Source organism: Calypte anna, chromosome 28 (assembly GCF_003957555.1).
Source record: "Calypte anna isolate BGI_N300 chromosome 28, bCalAnn1_v1.p, whole genome shotgun sequence".
NCBI lineage: Eukaryota > Metazoa > Chordata > Aves > Apodiformes > Trochilidae > Calypte > Calypte anna.
Genome location: NC_044273.1, coordinates 2,905,906 through 2,923,425, shown reverse-complemented (window position 1 = coordinate 2,923,425; position 17,520 = coordinate 2,905,906). Strand labels below are relative to the sequence as shown.

General features: G+C 42.7%; 1 protein-coding gene across 3 annotated transcripts in view; it reads right to left on the bottom strand.

The window, feature by feature from the left end:
• The window catches only part of KDM4B (lysine demethylase 4B), an 88,848-nt gene that overhangs the window by 24,570 nt on the left and 46,758 nt on the right, over positions 1 to 17,520 (bottom strand). For 2 of the 3 annotated variants that reach the window (XM_030466367.1, XM_030466366.1), the window contains exons 9-11: positions 8,848 to 9,044; positions 8,389 to 8,421; positions 4,584 to 4,753 (exon numbers count right to left, since the gene is read on the bottom strand). In XM_030466367.1, coding sequence (XP_030322227.1) covers positions 4,584 to 4,753; positions 8,389 to 8,421; positions 8,848 to 9,044 — 400 coding nt within the window. The remainder of the gene's footprint in view (positions 1 to 4,583; positions 4,754 to 8,388; positions 8,422 to 8,847; positions 9,045 to 17,520) is intronic. The other variant, XM_030466368.1, reaches the window with a different exon arrangement.

The following is a 17,520-nucleotide window of genomic DNA, read 5'->3' as shown; positions in this document are numbered from 1 at the left end:
TTTCACCAGCTCTAAGAAATGAAGAATTGAAAAAAGATCCCTGATTCATTATTACCAAAAGATCTTTTACTGTAAGGGCTTTTAAAAAGATGCCTTTAAAGCATAAATCAAGTACACCATTAACAGCCTACTACAGAGAAGATGCCAGCACTGGTTACAGAGATATCCTTCCCTAACACTCACTCCATTTGTCCTTGTTTCTCTGAGCTTGCTGTCATTCATCTTATCTGCAATGTGCTGCAGGTCTCTTACATGGCTGTGACAACAAAACCACTTCTTGAACAGCTAGACATCTCAATATTTTTACCAGAGGAAGTAACGACCCATGAAAGTCCTCCCCATCCATCTTCCCAAGAGAATTCTGTTAAAGGACCCAAACACACTCTGATTTTACAGCAGTAATTAAAATTTCTACTGGCCATTAAGCAAGTGACTCTAGGTTAGGAAAGGAGATGCCTTCACATCTTGCCTTATTCCCTCTAGGATGATGTATGTTCCCTTTGCCCAACTATTCCCCCACTTCATGAATGAAGTTATCAGGCTACTCAGAGGAAAGTAAATAATAGATGGTCCACAGACTGATGCCAGGGCTCAATTTATGCCAGAAGAGATTGCTTTTCACCTGCAGATGCTAGGACCAGATGACTGCTGCAAAAGGTCATTTTCCCACTAATAGGATGGGGAAAAGGGCTGATGACAAAGAAAGAAAAGGAGCAGTCACCCCTACCATGATGCTTCACCCATCCCAGCCTACTCAGCCTCCTCCATTAAGGACTCAACCAAAACCAACCAGCCCAACCCAGTAAACAGGAAATCAGACAAACCACCACACAATAATGAGAGGTCTGTAGGAGGAAGGGTTTGAAAAAGAAGAGGTATAATCCCACAATAAGATAAAGTGCTAAAATCCCTGCTGAAACCTTCTAGGTGATACCTCAACCTCCTTGCTGCCCAGAAGTCTTGTCTGAAGACTTTATTTACACTAATTTATCAAAATGGGAACAAGGCCAGCCCAAATAGTTATTATTGTACTTGTGTAGGTAGTTCCTCACATAAACTGGTTTGTTCTATCACAGTGAAAGGCATATTGAATTTCCTTAGAGAAACAAACATATTGAATGAAAGGCAAATTGGATTTTTCTCCAGATGCACAAAAGTAGATCATATTTACTCTATACACACTTGGAGAATTCTCTACCCAACAACAAAACCAATGCCATTCACCAGCTTTATTGACTTCTGAATGGGTAATTTGACAGCAGCTGGCATGTAGAACTTTTAAACAAAGTTTTTGCATTAAGATGAACAAACTAGTTTGCAAGAGAATCTATAAAACCAGAGCCCCAGAAAAAGTCAAGTAAAATTCAAAGTCCTCACAGCTATCATGAACACTTCTAGAAAGAATCATAGAATCATAGAATCATAGAATTGGCTGGGTTGGAAGGGACCTCAGAGATCATCGAGTCCAACCCTTGAACCACCGTTGCGGTTGCTAGACCATGGCACTGAGTGCCACATCCAGTCTTTTTTTAAGTATCTCCAGGGACGGAGAATCCACCACTTCAGTGGGCAGCCCATTCCAATGACGGATCACTCTTTCCGTAAAGAAATTCTTTCTAATATCTAACCTAAACTTCCCCTGGCACAACTTAAGTCCATGCCCTCTTGTCTTGTTGAAAGTCGTTTGGTAAAAGAGCCCAACCCCCACCTGGCTACACCCTCCTTTCAGGGAGTTGTAGAGAGCGATGAGGTCTCCCCTGAGCCGCCTCTTCTTTAGGCTGAACACCCCCAGCTCTCTCAGCCTCTCCTCGTAGGGTCTATGCTCGAGTCCCTTCACCAGCCTGGTTGCCCTCCTTTGGACCTGCTCCAGGACCTCGATATCCTTCCTGAACTGGGGGGCCCAGAACTGGACACAGTACTCCAGGTGTGGCCTCACGAGGGCTGAGTACAGGGGCAGAATCACTTCCTTGGACCTGCTGGCCACGCTGTTCCGGATACAGGCCAGGATGCCATTGGCTTTCTTGGCCACCTGGGCACACTGCTGGCTCATGTTCAGCTTCCTGTCAATCCAGGAAAGGGAACTTTATGCACAAACCATCAAGGGAGGTGAGCAGAAGAGTGCCACTCCTGTCCTGCTGAAGGCACACGTAGCAGAGCTAGTGAAGGGGGAGAAAGGAGCATGAGGAGGGGTTTTATGGTGAGAAGACTGACTTGTTTAGAGAGAACTTGTAACACTAAACAGAGTTCCATAAACTGCAGGTATAAAATACCTATGAGAGGAAGAGATGTTGGTGAGGAAATCAAAGCACTTGCATGGGACTGTCTGTACACCTTGACATTGGGCAATGAGATGATAAGAGGATGGACTTCGCCTCCTAGAGCAGTAACAGGCAAAGACAATCAGAGATGGACTTCTGCATCAGTAGATTAGCCACAACTTCACTTACATAATTTGCACTCAGAAAACAATTGTAAATTAGGCTTATCCATCTAGCAGAAACACAGAGATAAAGCTGAACACAGGAGAAAGCAGTCTAATACAGCACTGCATCCTTCAAGATGTCTGTGTTTGTCTAATGGTTGCACTCAAAGGTTTTACTTTAAGTACTTTTTTACTTTTTCTACTTTAATACGGGAGACTGTGCAGAAGCTGAAGGAATCATAAAGCCTACTCCACCATCCCAAAGTTCCTCCTAAACATAAAGTTCATGTTTTCACAGAGAATATTGTCCCAGAACAATCCCTACACCTCCAGGTTTTCTATCCTGCACATTACCTGTGCTAACAGAATACAAAAACACGACTGGTACAAAAGCAGAAAGCCAAAGCAGGAGGTAAACACCTTGTGCTTGCTTCTAGGAGTTGTGCCTTCTCAGTCCTTCCCAGAACAGCACACAGCATGTGCTACAGACATGTAGATGGTCACAGCAACTGCCAGAAGATTTCTGACAAGGCTTTATTTTCTCTGCATGATGCTAGAAAAGTCCAGAAAGCCTGGAGCACAAATTCATGTGCTGTGACATTGTTTCATGATAATCCTTCCATCACCCTGAACAGCTTCACCTCTTAATGACTTTATATTGCCAGTTCAAGCAACAATGCAGAAAAAAACATCAGTGAGAGAGGAGCCACTGCTTGGCAGCTGGCCAGCTCTTGAGATCTTGCTTGAAGCAAAACCCTCACATAGCACACGGTCATCTAAAAAGCAATTATGCAGCAGTTTGCTATTACACCCAGGTAAAAGCTGAAAAAGTTTTCAGTTCTAGTTTACTGGCAGCTTGGTCACAATATTCCTTTATGTAATTATGTAGCTTGTTCACAACTATGCTCATGAGGATGGGTGGGAATGGCATTTAATGAAATGTGGTAGAAACCAGCCCACTGTTTTGCAGTTTGGAATCTCATTGCTTCTTCTCACATTATTAAAACCAACAACAACAAAGAAGAATCCTCCTGTAAGATCTATGGTTTGTAGCCCAAGACTGCAGGACTCCTATCAGGCACACCTGCTGACTCAGGGGCTGGATTTCTGCTGCCTAGCACAGCCAGAAAAGAGCTGAGATTAAAGGTTCTCCTTCTTCATTTCAAGTCCCAAGACAAGCTGTGAAGAATTCTAAATGTATTAATAGCAACATCATAAATTATGAACAAAAAGCTGAGTCATAAAAACCAAAAGCAAACACCTTAAGGTATCTGGGTCAGAAATCTGAACAAAGAGTGGATACCTACACCAAACATCTGAAATGAATTCATTAGTGTTTCTGCTCCAGAGTGCCTCAAGGAGAAAGCACATCCAAGACACAACTACATAACCACTGCTGCTTACAGCAAGACCATAATACTAAAAATATTATGTCCAGTGTACAGCTGTGTCAGTGAGCAGAGAAAGGTAAAGTGATTTATCAAAGACTGCACATAAATTTAGCCACAGATGAGTGGAAAACAGCTCTGTCAGTTTATCAGCTTCTACTCCTCTGCCTTTGGAACCTGAGCTTTCATACAGAAGAAATCCTAAAGGACTGGAGTTGTTATGGACTGGTATTCATCTCAGCCATGCAGAGAGCTTCCCTCCCACAGCTGGGCTTGAAGAAAACCAAACCTGCAACCTGAACTCATGCAGCAGCTGTGGATCCCACCCAGCCTAAGGCTGACTTTATCCACAGTCTCTGTAAGAAACTGGGAGGAAGAGAGGAAAAAAGAGAAAATATTAATTGCACCAGGGAGTGCACTAATCTTTCCTTTTCAGAGTAGGACAGCAAATATATTTATTTGTTTCTCTACAAGATATTTTAAAATATTCCTCCCCCAATACATATTTTTACAAATCTGTTATAGTTTTGGCAGAAATTTCAAGCCCTGCCAAGAAAGCTATTTGAACTGAATCTTTAAAGAGAAGGGAAAAAAAAAATCAATTGCTGCTGTAAATGATGGTCTATTTCAGTGAGTATAGATATAATATTGGGAAAGCACTGGCACTTGAACAGAAATAAACAAGAGCAGACAAGTTATTTATAAAAATGTTTTAAGAGAGCTAGCTTGCCCCAGTTCTTCACTGATCTGCCATCAGAGAGCTGGGCCCTCACCTTCTCCTTCAATGCCTTTGCTTCTCTCCTCTTCCTCCAGCTCTGGCCCTCTTTTCAGGTCCTCTTTCACTTTAACATCTTCCAAGGCAGTTTCCATACCCATGACATCCCCAAGAGACTTCTGATCCTCTGTTTTATGTCTTCTTGGTTGACTTCTTTTTCTGTGAGACCTAGAAGTACACAAGTGTGATCTGACATAAAAGAACAGCCTTATATATAAAATTATCACAGCCTTAAAAAGCTGGATACAAAACAGAAGGATCTTTATTGGAGAGGAAACACAAGGTGGCCAACAATAACTACAGGGCAAAGCAGGTATCTGAAAGGAACAGATGAACCTTGCATAAAACAACATTTAAGACCCATTCAGAGAATTTTCTGAGTTTCTTGCAGAGCTTTTCTCACCAATACTCATGCAAGCTCACGAGCTGCAGTTAAGATTATTTTAATTGTATTATACATTTATTTTGCTTGCATTTCAAAACAGATGAAAATTTGTTATCAATCTTCCTTTCATCCTCTGCCTCCACCCCATCATTTCTTTCCATTCTGTACATGCTTCCCTTTGGCAAATTGCTGGAATTCTGCAAAGCATCATCTTCCAGCTTTGAAACACTACCCAGCACTGCTAGGTTCTAAAAACACACTGTAATGAATGCATTCAGCATCATCTGTAGGCAGGCTAAGACTTCACAGTATTATAATTCACAGGGTCCAAGGATCTATGAAGAAATAAACTAAAAAAGTGCACATTAATATGATCAGAGTAATTACTAACAAGCCAACAGCAATGCTGCTCCTTCTAAAGAGGCAAAGAAGAGATGACAGTTGCCACAGTGCCAAAACAAATACAAATTCAGAAGTCAGGAAAATGTCTTTTGGTTAAAAACTCTTATCAGGAGCCAAGCACCCATGCTCAGTCCCCAGTGGGCCAGGGAGGGAAAGCAGGCAGAACCAGAGGCAGAAAGTTTGTAGGTTGAGTCCAAGAGAGTTTCATAGGTGAAGAGACAAAAATAAAAAGAAATCAGCACAGGAAATCCACTCACCATCTGCCACAGGCAGACCAGTGCCCAGCCAGTCTGAAACCAATGGCTCCTCAGCTATCAACCCCCCTTCTGTCTCTACCCCAGTTTTTATTGCTCAGTCTAACATTTTATGGTACAGAACATCCCCCTTTGGGGCAGCTGGCTCAGCTGTGTCCCCTCCCAGGCTCCTGCCTACCTCTAGTTGAGTCACCAGGCAAGGGGCAGATAAAAAGAGAAAGCCTTGCCATGGTGCAAGCTGTGCCCAGCCAGAGCCAACCCACCAGAGCCTGATGGGCACAGCCACCAAATCCCAACCACAGCCCCTGGGCTGCTCTCAGGTTTGTTAACTCCACCCCAGCCAGACCCAGAACAATTTTATTTTTAACTTTAATTTTTTTTTTATAGGATCTATCAAAGAGCTGCTTGAATGTTGGGTTTAAGTCTAACCAGCTCTCAAAAGAGACTGATTTTGCAGACCTGACATTTTTACCCCAATTTTAGCATGTCAAGATTGGTTTGAAAGCAGCAGGTTCCAGATGGCCTCCCTGCTCCAGGCCCTCACATCTCCCATCCTGCCACAAACCATGAAACACAAACCACTGGCCCAAAACTCTAAAAAGAACCCCAAAATTCAGCTTCCCATCCTCAGAGGCAAGAAGTTCATCTGTTAATTAGATTTGGTGTACAAAGGAGTGAAGAGCCCTTCATCAGGTAACCAAGCAAGAGGGAAGAAAAGAAGATAAATCAACCTGAGATGGATGATTAATAGAAAAGAAAGTTGATCCATATGCACAGGGATTTATAATTGCTAGACTCTAGCCATATGGTAGCTCTCCAAGTATAGATGTTAACTTCACACCTGCAAGACATTCATTAGCAGGAACACTCAGCTGAACTCAGAAGGATCAGCTTTTCACTTCACCCATATTCTATGTACACATCACCTTCTCTGTGGGGGGAAAAGCAAGGTGGGAGGAGGAGATAAACCTGTAAGACTTTTCCATTGCAGCTGGAACTTTCCATACTTGGTGAAGAAAACAGCAGAGTAGACTCAAGTGTTATGAGTTATTTTGAGTAAAGCATGTGGTTTATTTCTGTGGGGTAGAAATATGCCAGGCAAAAATTAAATCACAAACCACAGGAAGAAAAAAAAAAAAAGAAAAATCTTTTTGCAATGCTCTTAAGTTAGAGAAAAATTAAGACAGGCAGAAAGAACATCATTTAGAGAAACTCTGCTTCCAGACTGACAAGCTGAAGGGTGTACATTTCTAGAAGTGAAGATGTTCTGTATGTGACATAACTCACATACCAGCACCAGGCTTTTTGTGGACTGGACTAAAACAACCTCCTGCTGCAAGCATAAAGTAAACAAAGCTGAGTTTTTCAAGGTAAGTATGAATGACCTCAGAAGAAATAACATCTCTCTCTGCAGAGTTTAAAAGCTCCATTTTCCAGGAGAGCTGGCAAAAAGTAGTGATTGTTCTCTTTGAAGAACAGACCACAAAGTGACTTAAATTAAGTCGATACAACTGTGAAGAGGTCTGAGCAGAGGTGAATCCCTTTCTTCCAATAAAGTCCATCCTGCTGAGAAAAGTCTGTCTTCAAGTAAAATTATGTCTCTCCAAGCATAGGAGAGAGACTACTGCTAAGCAGTGTTCAACAGCTTCAAAACTGCTTCAGGATAATACTGACATAATCTAGGAAACAATGAAGAGAGATAAGGGGGGGAAAGTACCTGAATCTTCTGTGACAGCTCAGGTTAAGAGGGAGGCTTCTCTGATAAGCAGAAGGAAAATAATCCTTGGTGTTGATCCAGTACATTGCAACTGTGCAAACATTTCTTATATATAAATAACCCTAATGGCCAATGGCAGTAAAGAGATTCCCAATTTCTGGATGTAGAAGAAAAAGATCCAGGGACCCACTGGAGTTCAGTTGTTGACCATAGTGTAGAAATCATGATTTCTGACTCTCAGACTAGACTGCTTTTCCCAAAGCTGACTATAGAAAGAATAGCTGAAAACATTTAGGAAGATAACCCCTGGAGTGGAGCAACATTGCAGACATCAGCTATTTGCCATAATACCTGATTTGTTATGTATTTTTGGAGCACAGATCTGCTGGGGAACATAGTTCCCCATTTCAGTGTTATAAAATAATGGGCAAATCATTTCAGATGGAAAAGGCAAGACACAGGCTCACCAGACTAAGCAAAAAACTCTTGGAAGACAAAAAAGGCAAGTGCTAGAGGAAAAGGGATAATCTAAACTAGTGTGTTATCTTTTTCCTTTGATAAAATGCCTAAACAAATCAGTTATCATCAAATGATTAGGTCAGTCATGTTTAAACAGCTACTCGAAGATCCTCTCAAAGAGGGCCCCAGAAACCTGAAGTCTACTTAGAGCTTTTTTCCTGGATTTCCAAGACTTGCTATTGGAACTGGAATTACAAACAGAATTTATCTGGATGAAGCAGTACCATTTCCAGAGACTGCCAATATTCACACCAGAAATTCAACAAATACTAGATGAGAACTAGAAGAGTCTTATTCTTCAAGTAAGCTTGATAAGGAAGTTCTCCCATCGGCAGCTCATGTCTGAGCCAACCCAAGATGAGGTCTGAGAAACCTCAATGCCCAAGGGTTTTCTCTGCCTTTTCAAGGAAGCAGACATGAAAAAAAAAAACCTAACTGAAAAGGGAAAACACCTTCAGAGCTTGTTTTACAAAACTTGACAGGAATAAGAATGAAGTTATTTAAGTTGATGAGAGAAGTCACGTACCGGTGTTTGTTGTCCTCTTCCTCATCTCCTATCCTATAAAGCAAGAGTCCAAGAGTAACAGGTTAGCATGCCAAATTTTCAATTCAAGCATGCTGAAATACACAAAACCCCCAAACTTGTAGGAAATTATTACAGAGATCAAAGGAAGCACAAAAAGGCATGCATGAAATCCCTTTTGCAATTGATGGGGTTTATCTCCTGCTTTCTGATGACTGAAGCTATATTTTATTTTTTTTGTCTTTGAGGATAAGAGATGAGATGTGAGAGGGCAGAGAGCATCCTACCTTCAGAAAACATGCACTTCTACAACATTTGAAGGAAACAGAACAAGGGAACACATTACTCATGAAAAATTACAAGACAAAGTGTTTAAAAAAAGAATTTGAACTATCCAAACCTAAGAATGAGAGCAGTTAAGATAAAACACAGTACTCAGACACAATTCCTTTTTCTCTTTACCTGCGAAGCAGTTTAGACTTCAGCTCTGGTTTTGCCTCATTCCAGGCATCTAGTTCTGGGCTAGTCAGAGCCGTGGGTTTCATATGGTCCAGGACAGCAATGTCCTTTCCTTGTTTCCATAAATCATAACGTTCTGGTTGCAGAATCCTCACAAAGACATCCATGGAAATCTTCACCATGTCTTTGCGGCAAGTACACTGCAAGAGAGACACCAACACCACCTGAGATCCCAGGAACGTTTCCTCAGCAGCTGAATCTGCCTTTCTCCAGAGGCAAATTAACACCCTACACAGGTCTGCAAGACTGGTGCTGGGTTACCAGAGTGGGTCAAGTGCTACGAATCTTTCCCAAGAATTTTCCTCTCCCTCTAAGCCTACCACGACCAAGATAAAACCTCCTTGTCGCAGTAACAGCTTTTGGCCAAGGTCTGAGTCTGATCTCAAACCTATTTTCCATCTGTTAGCCAGGCTCTTGCAGAGTTTCTCATGCTGAGAAAAGGTTATTAATATCACTTTGTAACAGAAAAAGCCTTAAAGGAACAAAAGAGTAACCTAGAGAACAGGGCAGTTAGACTCCATAATTATACATCGTGACACTGCACATAAATCATTCACAAGACTGGAGAACTCAAAAAGGCTACAACAAGAACTCAATTCTGCATCTAAACCACACATGCCTAAACCAAAGAAAATGTGCAATATGCAGTTCAAGTACTAAAATTAACCTCTGGGATTACACCCTTAACCTTGCACATGGCTACACAAAGACTACTTGCAGGTGTTTTGACTTAGTTACCCACGAAGCACAGAATTAACAGAATTCTCACTTAGGACTTAAAAAGATCACAGAATCATAGAATGGGCTGGGTTGGAAGGGACCTCAGAGATCATCAAGTCCAACCCTTGATCCACTCCTGCTGCAGTTCCCAGCCCATGGCACTCAGTGCCACATCCAGGCTCTTTTGAAACATCTCCAGGCACGGAGAATCCACTACTTCCCTGGGCAGCCCATTCCAATGCCTGATCACCCTCTCCAGAAAGAAATTCTTTCTCATCTCCAACCTAAACCTCCCCTGGCACAACTTGAGACCCTGCCCTCTTGTCTTGCTGAGAGTTGCCTGGGAAAAGAGCCCAACCCCCCCTGGCTCCAACCTCCTTTCAGGGAGTTGGAGAGAGTGATGAGGTCTCCCCTGAGCCTCCTCTTCTCCAGCCTCAACACCCCCAGCTCCCTCAGCCTCTCCTCACAGGATCTGTGCTGGATCCCTTCACCAGCCCAGCTGCCTCCTTTGGACCCGCTCCAGCACCTCAATATCCTTCCTTAATTTCTACAGAGTCAAGAGACTCTCTAACATACAGTGCTTCCCCTCCACCTCTCCTACCCTGCCTGTCCCTTCTGAAGAGCCTGTAGCCACCCATGGCAGCACTCCAGTCATGGGACTCATCCCACCACATTTCTGTGATAGCTATTATTACACCACAGCTTTCCTGCTGCACGATGGCTCCCAGCTCCTCCTCTGTGTTGCCCATGCTGTGTGCACTGGTGCAGATGCACTTTACCTGGGCTGCTGATTTGGCTCTTAACTTGGGCTGTCCACCCTTGGGCTCCTTTCTGGAGAGCCTGGTTTCAACCCCTTCCCCCTTCAAACCTAGTTAAAACCCTCCTTATCAGCCCCACCAACTTATGGGCTAGAGTCCTTTTTCCCCTGTTAGATAGATGCAGCCCACCTGGTAATCTGAAATTTGGCCCATGGTCATAGATGGAGCAATGCCCCAGTACCCACCTGCCTCACAGCTTTGCCATGATGGCACATAAGGAATGGAGACCCCTTTTAGTTCTGCTCTAAGGTGCAAAGCTTTGCTTGGTAGGCACCAAATTGTTTTTCAGCTTCAAAGTGAGGGTAAGGGGATTACAGCCACTTTGCAGGATTTGCTTTTCACCCTCCCTCCACACCTCCAAACTATTCTATCCTTTCTCTTGGCAGAAATGCATGAAATTAAACTTGCTTCTCCTCTTTCATTTTTCACTGCCATTATTAAAAGATTTATGGCCATAGTTAAGAAAGAGTTTTTTCTGTACAGTTCTCAGCCATTCCAGTTCCCTCCCAGCTCCTGTTTTTCATTTTGCAAAGACCCCTGGCTGCCTTCTGCTGCTCTGACTGGGGGAGCAGTAATAACCCCAGGCTGCTGGGTGGAAAGGGAGTATTTCTGGACAGGCCCTTTCAGGAAAACTCAATTTATTTAATGAAAAATAGTGTGGGAGAGAAAAGCTGGAAATATAATTTAGCCAAAGCTGGGAAGGAAGAACACAGATGGTATCCATGCTTCAAATTCCTGACCAGGCAGAAGCCTCTCACCAGCACCTCCATCAATATTGGTTTAAGGGATTTGTATTGAGCAGATTTGCAATCATTTCTGCTCAAGAAATTTTAAAAGCACCTGTACAGTGTTAGAAAGAAGAACCCTACAGCACACATCATCAATGACCTCCTCTGCCTTTTCAGAGGATGAAAAATGGCTTAAGAGAGGAACAGCCCACTTTCTGATCCTGACCTGGAACCAACATGCTGCACCACACAGATGGCAGCTCCTTCAAATCAAGCAGAGCAAATCCTGAGTCCAAAGGTCTCCAGGACAGCCTGTGGCCACCAGCAGCTTAAGAGTCTCCCAGGTATGTGAAGCACACACAGATTACCAAGAAACCCCACACTGAGCTATTTGGATGCTATTCAGAGAAATGACACTGTGGGCTGCAATCTCCAGTGTACCACACTACCAGCAGCCTGCAGTAGCCAAGTTCCTTTCTTACACAAATCTAACATGATGTATGTTTATATTTCAATTTTAATTTAATTTTATTGCTTTCAGACTAGTAAGTATGAATAATTTACAAAGCCTCTTTCCTTTGGGGCTTCTTCCAGACCATACTTATATTTCCTCAGCTGCTGCACTTGGTCACATTCACCTTCCCATACTGGCCAGGGTATTTTTCCATACCCTTCCCTCAGACCCAGCAGCAAGATGCTGCTTAATACATCAAATGCTTCCAATACAACTCCAAAAGGGAATGTATGTGAGGGAGGGGGGAAAGGGAGGAGAATGAAGGAGATCAGAGGAAGACACTGCGGGTAAAGAAGGGAAAGAGATTTCCTTTGCAATGAAATCCCTACAGGTATTTCAGGACAAAAGTAGCAAGCTTGTATTTCCTGCCAGTGATACCCATTTCCATTTATTGCCTCCCCCTTCCATATAAAGGGAGTCAGACTTCTTTCCAAGTATTTAACTGTGCTCATAAACACATTAGACTACATATTTCCTACAAGGTATTATTCCTACACCTCCCACCTCCACCTCTCCCTATCCTGCTCTCTACAGATCACGTTCACTATATTCCATTTCCCCCTCTCCAATTCCAACACTTTCATATTCCAGTCCTATTAAAATTTACAGAAATACAAGATTTAAAATTATTGTGCCTGCATTTAAACACCACCACTAAGGAGAGATAAAAACCCTTTCTGTGAGCCCAAACAGAACCACCAAGCCCCAGTTCAGGTATTCACCCAACTCCTACACACCAGCAGCCCCATGAAAGATTTAAGAGCCATAGAGATCCCCAAATCACAGACCATGGCTAAATGGCAACCTGAAGGATACATCTGGCATCTCAGAGTGACAGATGAGAAATTTAAAGACCTCTAATCAACTATCTTCCCATCCCCAGAGCACTCCACCAAACTGCTGGGGAACAGCAAGGCTGTCAGAGCCACAGTTCAAACAGAATAAACAACAGAATATTCATCACTGGGACCTCTGAGGACTGAGGTCCTGAAAACAGGGCTGGGAAAAAAGCACACCAAAACTCAACCCAATTTTGGGGTTAGCTCTTTGCCCTCAGTTACTGGGAATCAGAGATCCAAACCAGCAACAAGAAGAGCTTTAATACTCCCAAAATCTTCAGGAATGTCATCTGTTCCTAGGCTTTTCCTAACCTCATCTCTACTTTTTCAGAAGTTAATGACTTTATTAATCATCCAGGATAAGAACACACAAAGGTAAAGTGCAATTTAGGCAAAGGCAACTTGCAATTTAGGGACATGAAAAAATATTACAAGGAAATGCACAATGAAGCACTTTTCAAACACAGAAAAACAGCATTCTTCCTCAACTTCTTGTTTTATTATCTGCTTCTCAAAGTTGGAGACTGTGGTGAAATATCTGACCACACCAGGAACCCTGGCTCACCAGTTATAACTCAAAGACTGATAGTGGGGAAATCTGTGGCTCCTGAATGTGTAAACCTTTATTTTATTTCCTAGATTTTTTAAAAATAAGAACACTACTGAGTCTATACAAGAAAAGTCAAATAAAAAGCCTGTCTCCTGGCAGCAATGAAATGAAATGACATATGGAAAATGCAGCTTCATTCAGCCTCAACCCCCAGCATTATTTTTGTAAGGATGTTTCCCTCATTTCCCAGCTATTAATGCTGAACTGAACCTCATTTGTTCCATAACATATTAAAAGTTAATGTAAAAACTCTTCTCCTGATGTAGCAACTCACCAAATTGATATTTTTAATAGAAATCAAATATTAAAAATTACAAAGGCACAAAGGCCATCATTTGGATGAGCTCCAAGATCTCCATGTCCCCAACACAAGGAGGACAAGGAGCTCTTGGATAGAGTCCAGGAGGCCAAAAAAGGATGATCTGAGGGCTGGAGCAGCTCTGCTCTGGAGCCAAGCTGAGAGAGTTGGGGGTGTTCAGCCTGGAGAAGGCTCCAGGGAGACCTTAGATCATCTTCCAGTGCCTGAAGCTCCAGGAAAGCTGGGGAGGGACTTGGGACAAGGGCCTGGAGGGATGGGATGAGGGGTGATGGCTTTAAACTGGAAGAGGGGAGATTTAGGTTGAACATTAGGAAGAAATTCTTTGGGGTGAGGGTGCTGAGCCCCAGGTTGCCCCCAGAAGCTGTGGCTGCCCCATCCCTGGCTGTGCTGAAGGTTGGATGGGGCTTGGAGCACCCTGGGCTGGTGGGAGGTGATGGGTTGGAACTTTAGGGTCCCTTCCAACCTAAACCATTCCATGATATGATTCTATGATGAATTGCATCTCTGTGCCTGACAAATGAGTGGCAAGTGTTCTGCAAGTAAATGAGGAGTTAAACTTTGAGGAGAAGAAGAAGAAGAAAAACCTAAAGTGCATGGTTTGTGTCTTAGTTGGTAGTTGAAAGCTTGTGGGAAGGAAGATGAGTCTTGACCCCCTGTTTCTAGATTAATTACCAGCATTGCCCTAAGTCTCAACAACAAACCAGTTCATTAGGAAACCCACTGGAAATCCTCTACAGAATTTCATAAACAAAACAATTAGGCAAAAATTTCCACTGACTCCCCCTGGTCCCTGGCTGCAGGGCAAGATCTCTTGCTCATTCCCTTAACTTCCTTCTGCAAATGTTCCATGAGGATATTTTTTGTGGGTAGAAGAGTTGGGTAAGTGACAAGTGGTGTTAGCTGAGGATCCCACTCCATTCAAAACAAGATGATTCTGGGCTAACACAGAAAAAATGCTCTGTGACATGTTCCATTTTAGGCAAATAAAATCAGCCATCCCAACTGGCATGTTAATTTTTTTTTTATCTTTTACTATTCTGTAGATTGCACCTGTGAGGATGCTGCCTACTGAATCTGTCTCAAATCCACAAAGCCCTCATCCCTGCAAGATGAGCACAAACACAACCAAGGGGTCAGAATCACCTCGGTGGGATCCTGAATGCCTCAGATAAGGCTGAAAGAACAGGAAAAGAAGTTCAGTGCTCTCAGCAGCACAACAAGAAGGGGATTTGATGAAGTATCAGTTCCTTTCTGCTTTGACAGGCTCATTCCAGTAGAAAAAAAATAAACAAAAGACTTCTTCCCAGTGGTTATGATGTAGTCTACAGCATTCTGAGGTTCTCTCAAGGTATTATTTCTTCTGCATCACAGGGCTTGCAGGGGAAAGCAGCCTAACACCAACCACTGTCATTGGCAGAAAACATCATTTCTGCAGGTCAGCACCTTTGTGTTCATGCATTAAGCACACACTCAGCATGAACTGACATGGCCTGGTGAAGATCTACAGCTCTGCAGTGACAAGACACACCAGACACACGAGGGAATTATCCTCTTATCCTCCTCCTGTCTGATCATTTGGCCTTTTAGTCACGTGTCTGAAAAAAAGAAACCTGAATGCTGGGCTGTCTTACACACCTGTAAACCAACAAATGAAGCAGTAAACCCCATCATTTTGTAGCACATCAATGACAACGAAGATCTCTCAGCAGTTTGGGAGAATGTGAGTAATTGGTTTTGGTGGAATATGAAGTGTGGGGATCTCAACAACCCAAGATTTGCTTCTAGCATGCTATTCAATTCTTTCTCCAGGAAATGAGGAGTATTCAAAAGGACAGGAAAAAATATATTTCCAACTTTGTATCTCCAAATGTTTCAACTTAGAATCAAGGGAGAGTTGATGTATAAATAAGGGAGGCAAGACATTGTCTGCCAGTCCCAAAGGAAACAGCCAGTGGGGTGAATACAGAGCATAAGCAAGGTCTGAATGCTGATGACCAAGATTAGGACCTGCCCAGCTCTGAACCATCCCCATATCAGCTGCCATGAGGGAACCATGTTGGAAGAAAATTAGGAGCGTGGCTATCAGGAAAGACAAATAATGAAGCAAAATGGAGTTTAAAAAAAAAAAAGTTCATAAACAATCTACTCACACTGCACTGTAATAAGAAGTGGGCTCTATTTTTTGAGTGTTTTTCATGCACAAAGCAGAGAGGCAGGAGGGTAAAATATGTTGCCTTTTAGTACCCTGAAGGAACTTCAGTGGGGGACATCAGAAAGGAAAGGTACTTGATGAGAAAGTGTAACATCAATTCACAGCTATTACACACTTGTACACTGCCTTCCAGAGTTCTAACATCACCATTTCAACCCTCCTTGAACAGAATGCACTCTTGAGTTATTTATTCTCAGGTGGAACAGAAGACTGCTCTTCCTTCTTCATCTCTTTGCCCCCACGTATCACCCCTGAAGCAATTCCCAGGGAGCACCACCAGCTGCAGAGGAAAGCACAATGCTAAGGCAGCTTTTAAAGGGATTTTTGATGGCCTTGCCATCCCAGCCTCCCCAAAGCCAGATGACCCTTAAGCCTCTGCTCTGACACATGAATGATTGGGGCTGGTAGACTTTATCAGGGGCTCCTGTGTGATAGAGAAGCTGAACGAATAAGCTGGAGGGAGCACATTCTTCACTGTGCTGTTTACTGCAGGCACAAAGCACACCACAACCTCAAGCCTATAAATCACAGGGCTAGTGAGGCAGAGAGAGAATGGGAGACTGTGTCAAGCCAGCAACATCAGGACTCCCTGGGTTCAGGGCAGTTTTCCATCCCAGAGATCCCAGCAGTTTCCATTGCAAGCTCTCAGAGAGTCACCCTGAGCTGGCAAAGTCATCACTAAGCAGCAAGAAAACAGGGCCCATATGCTTTATACCTTGCAGTAATTAAAGTGAAGTAAATTAGGCTGAGGAGCATAAATAGGCCTAGTTGGTTTTTTTAAAAAAGAAATCTGTTTAAAAACCCCAGATCCTTCCCCAGTCATTGCTCTAAGGGTTATGCTGAGCAGGGAAGGAGCTGAGCTGCCTGAGGTCATCCCTGCCCCCAGGCAGAAATGTCCCTTGGGCTGTAAATCAAGTCCTAAGCAGTTAATAATGACATTCTAGATTTAAAATCAGTCTCCCAGATGCCCCTTCCCAAGGGCAGGACATGCAGAGGGGCCGGGCCATGTACCTGCCTAACACCCAGCCAAGCAACCAGAAATCAGTCCTTAGGTCCAGCAGCAGCAAGGACTGAAATCCTGGGAACCTCCAGGGTGTAGTTATGATGCTGACAAAAACATGAAGTGTTCTTTCCTTCCTTCATTAACAAAACTCATGACAAGCAACCTCTCAGTCAGTACTTCAGAAGGGGATGATGGGGGAAATCTCAGAAGAGAGGTGATAAAATGAAGCTCCAAGACATTTCCAGAGAAATAACTGTCTCCTTTCCACTGTAGCATGAAAATAAATTAAAAAAAAATAATTCCTCTTTATTGCATCAAATTGGTGCTTTGTTGAGAGTAAGGTATTAAGGATGTTTACAAATAACAAAAGAAATAAGTACCCCAAAAATACAGAAATTTTATACAAAAGCAATTTTGAATCTGTCTGACAAAAATAAACTATGGAAATGCTATTCCACAACAGATTGAATTCTTTTTTAATGTATTCTAAGCTTAAATGGTCTCATTAGAGTCAGTTAAGGCATATATACAAAGTAATGCAAAAATACAATTCTGATTTCCCTTATTTTGGGGACCAATTTGTCAGTATTACCCATCAGCCTCTGCAAAAACCTCATGAAACTTATTTTCTTGGAAAATAAGGACATCTCATGAGAGGAAAACCTACTAACATCTGAACAGTAAGAAGTAAGCTTCATTTTTACAATGAAAAATATAAACTAGGCAATTTGGAGTCCCAAATACTCCAAATGTAAATTTTAAATCTGTTGGTTTTCCAGTATGATACAAAAATAAAAGAAAAGCAAAGTTTGTCTTCCCTTTCTTCCCAGGGAAATGACTTCACAGCAGAGCA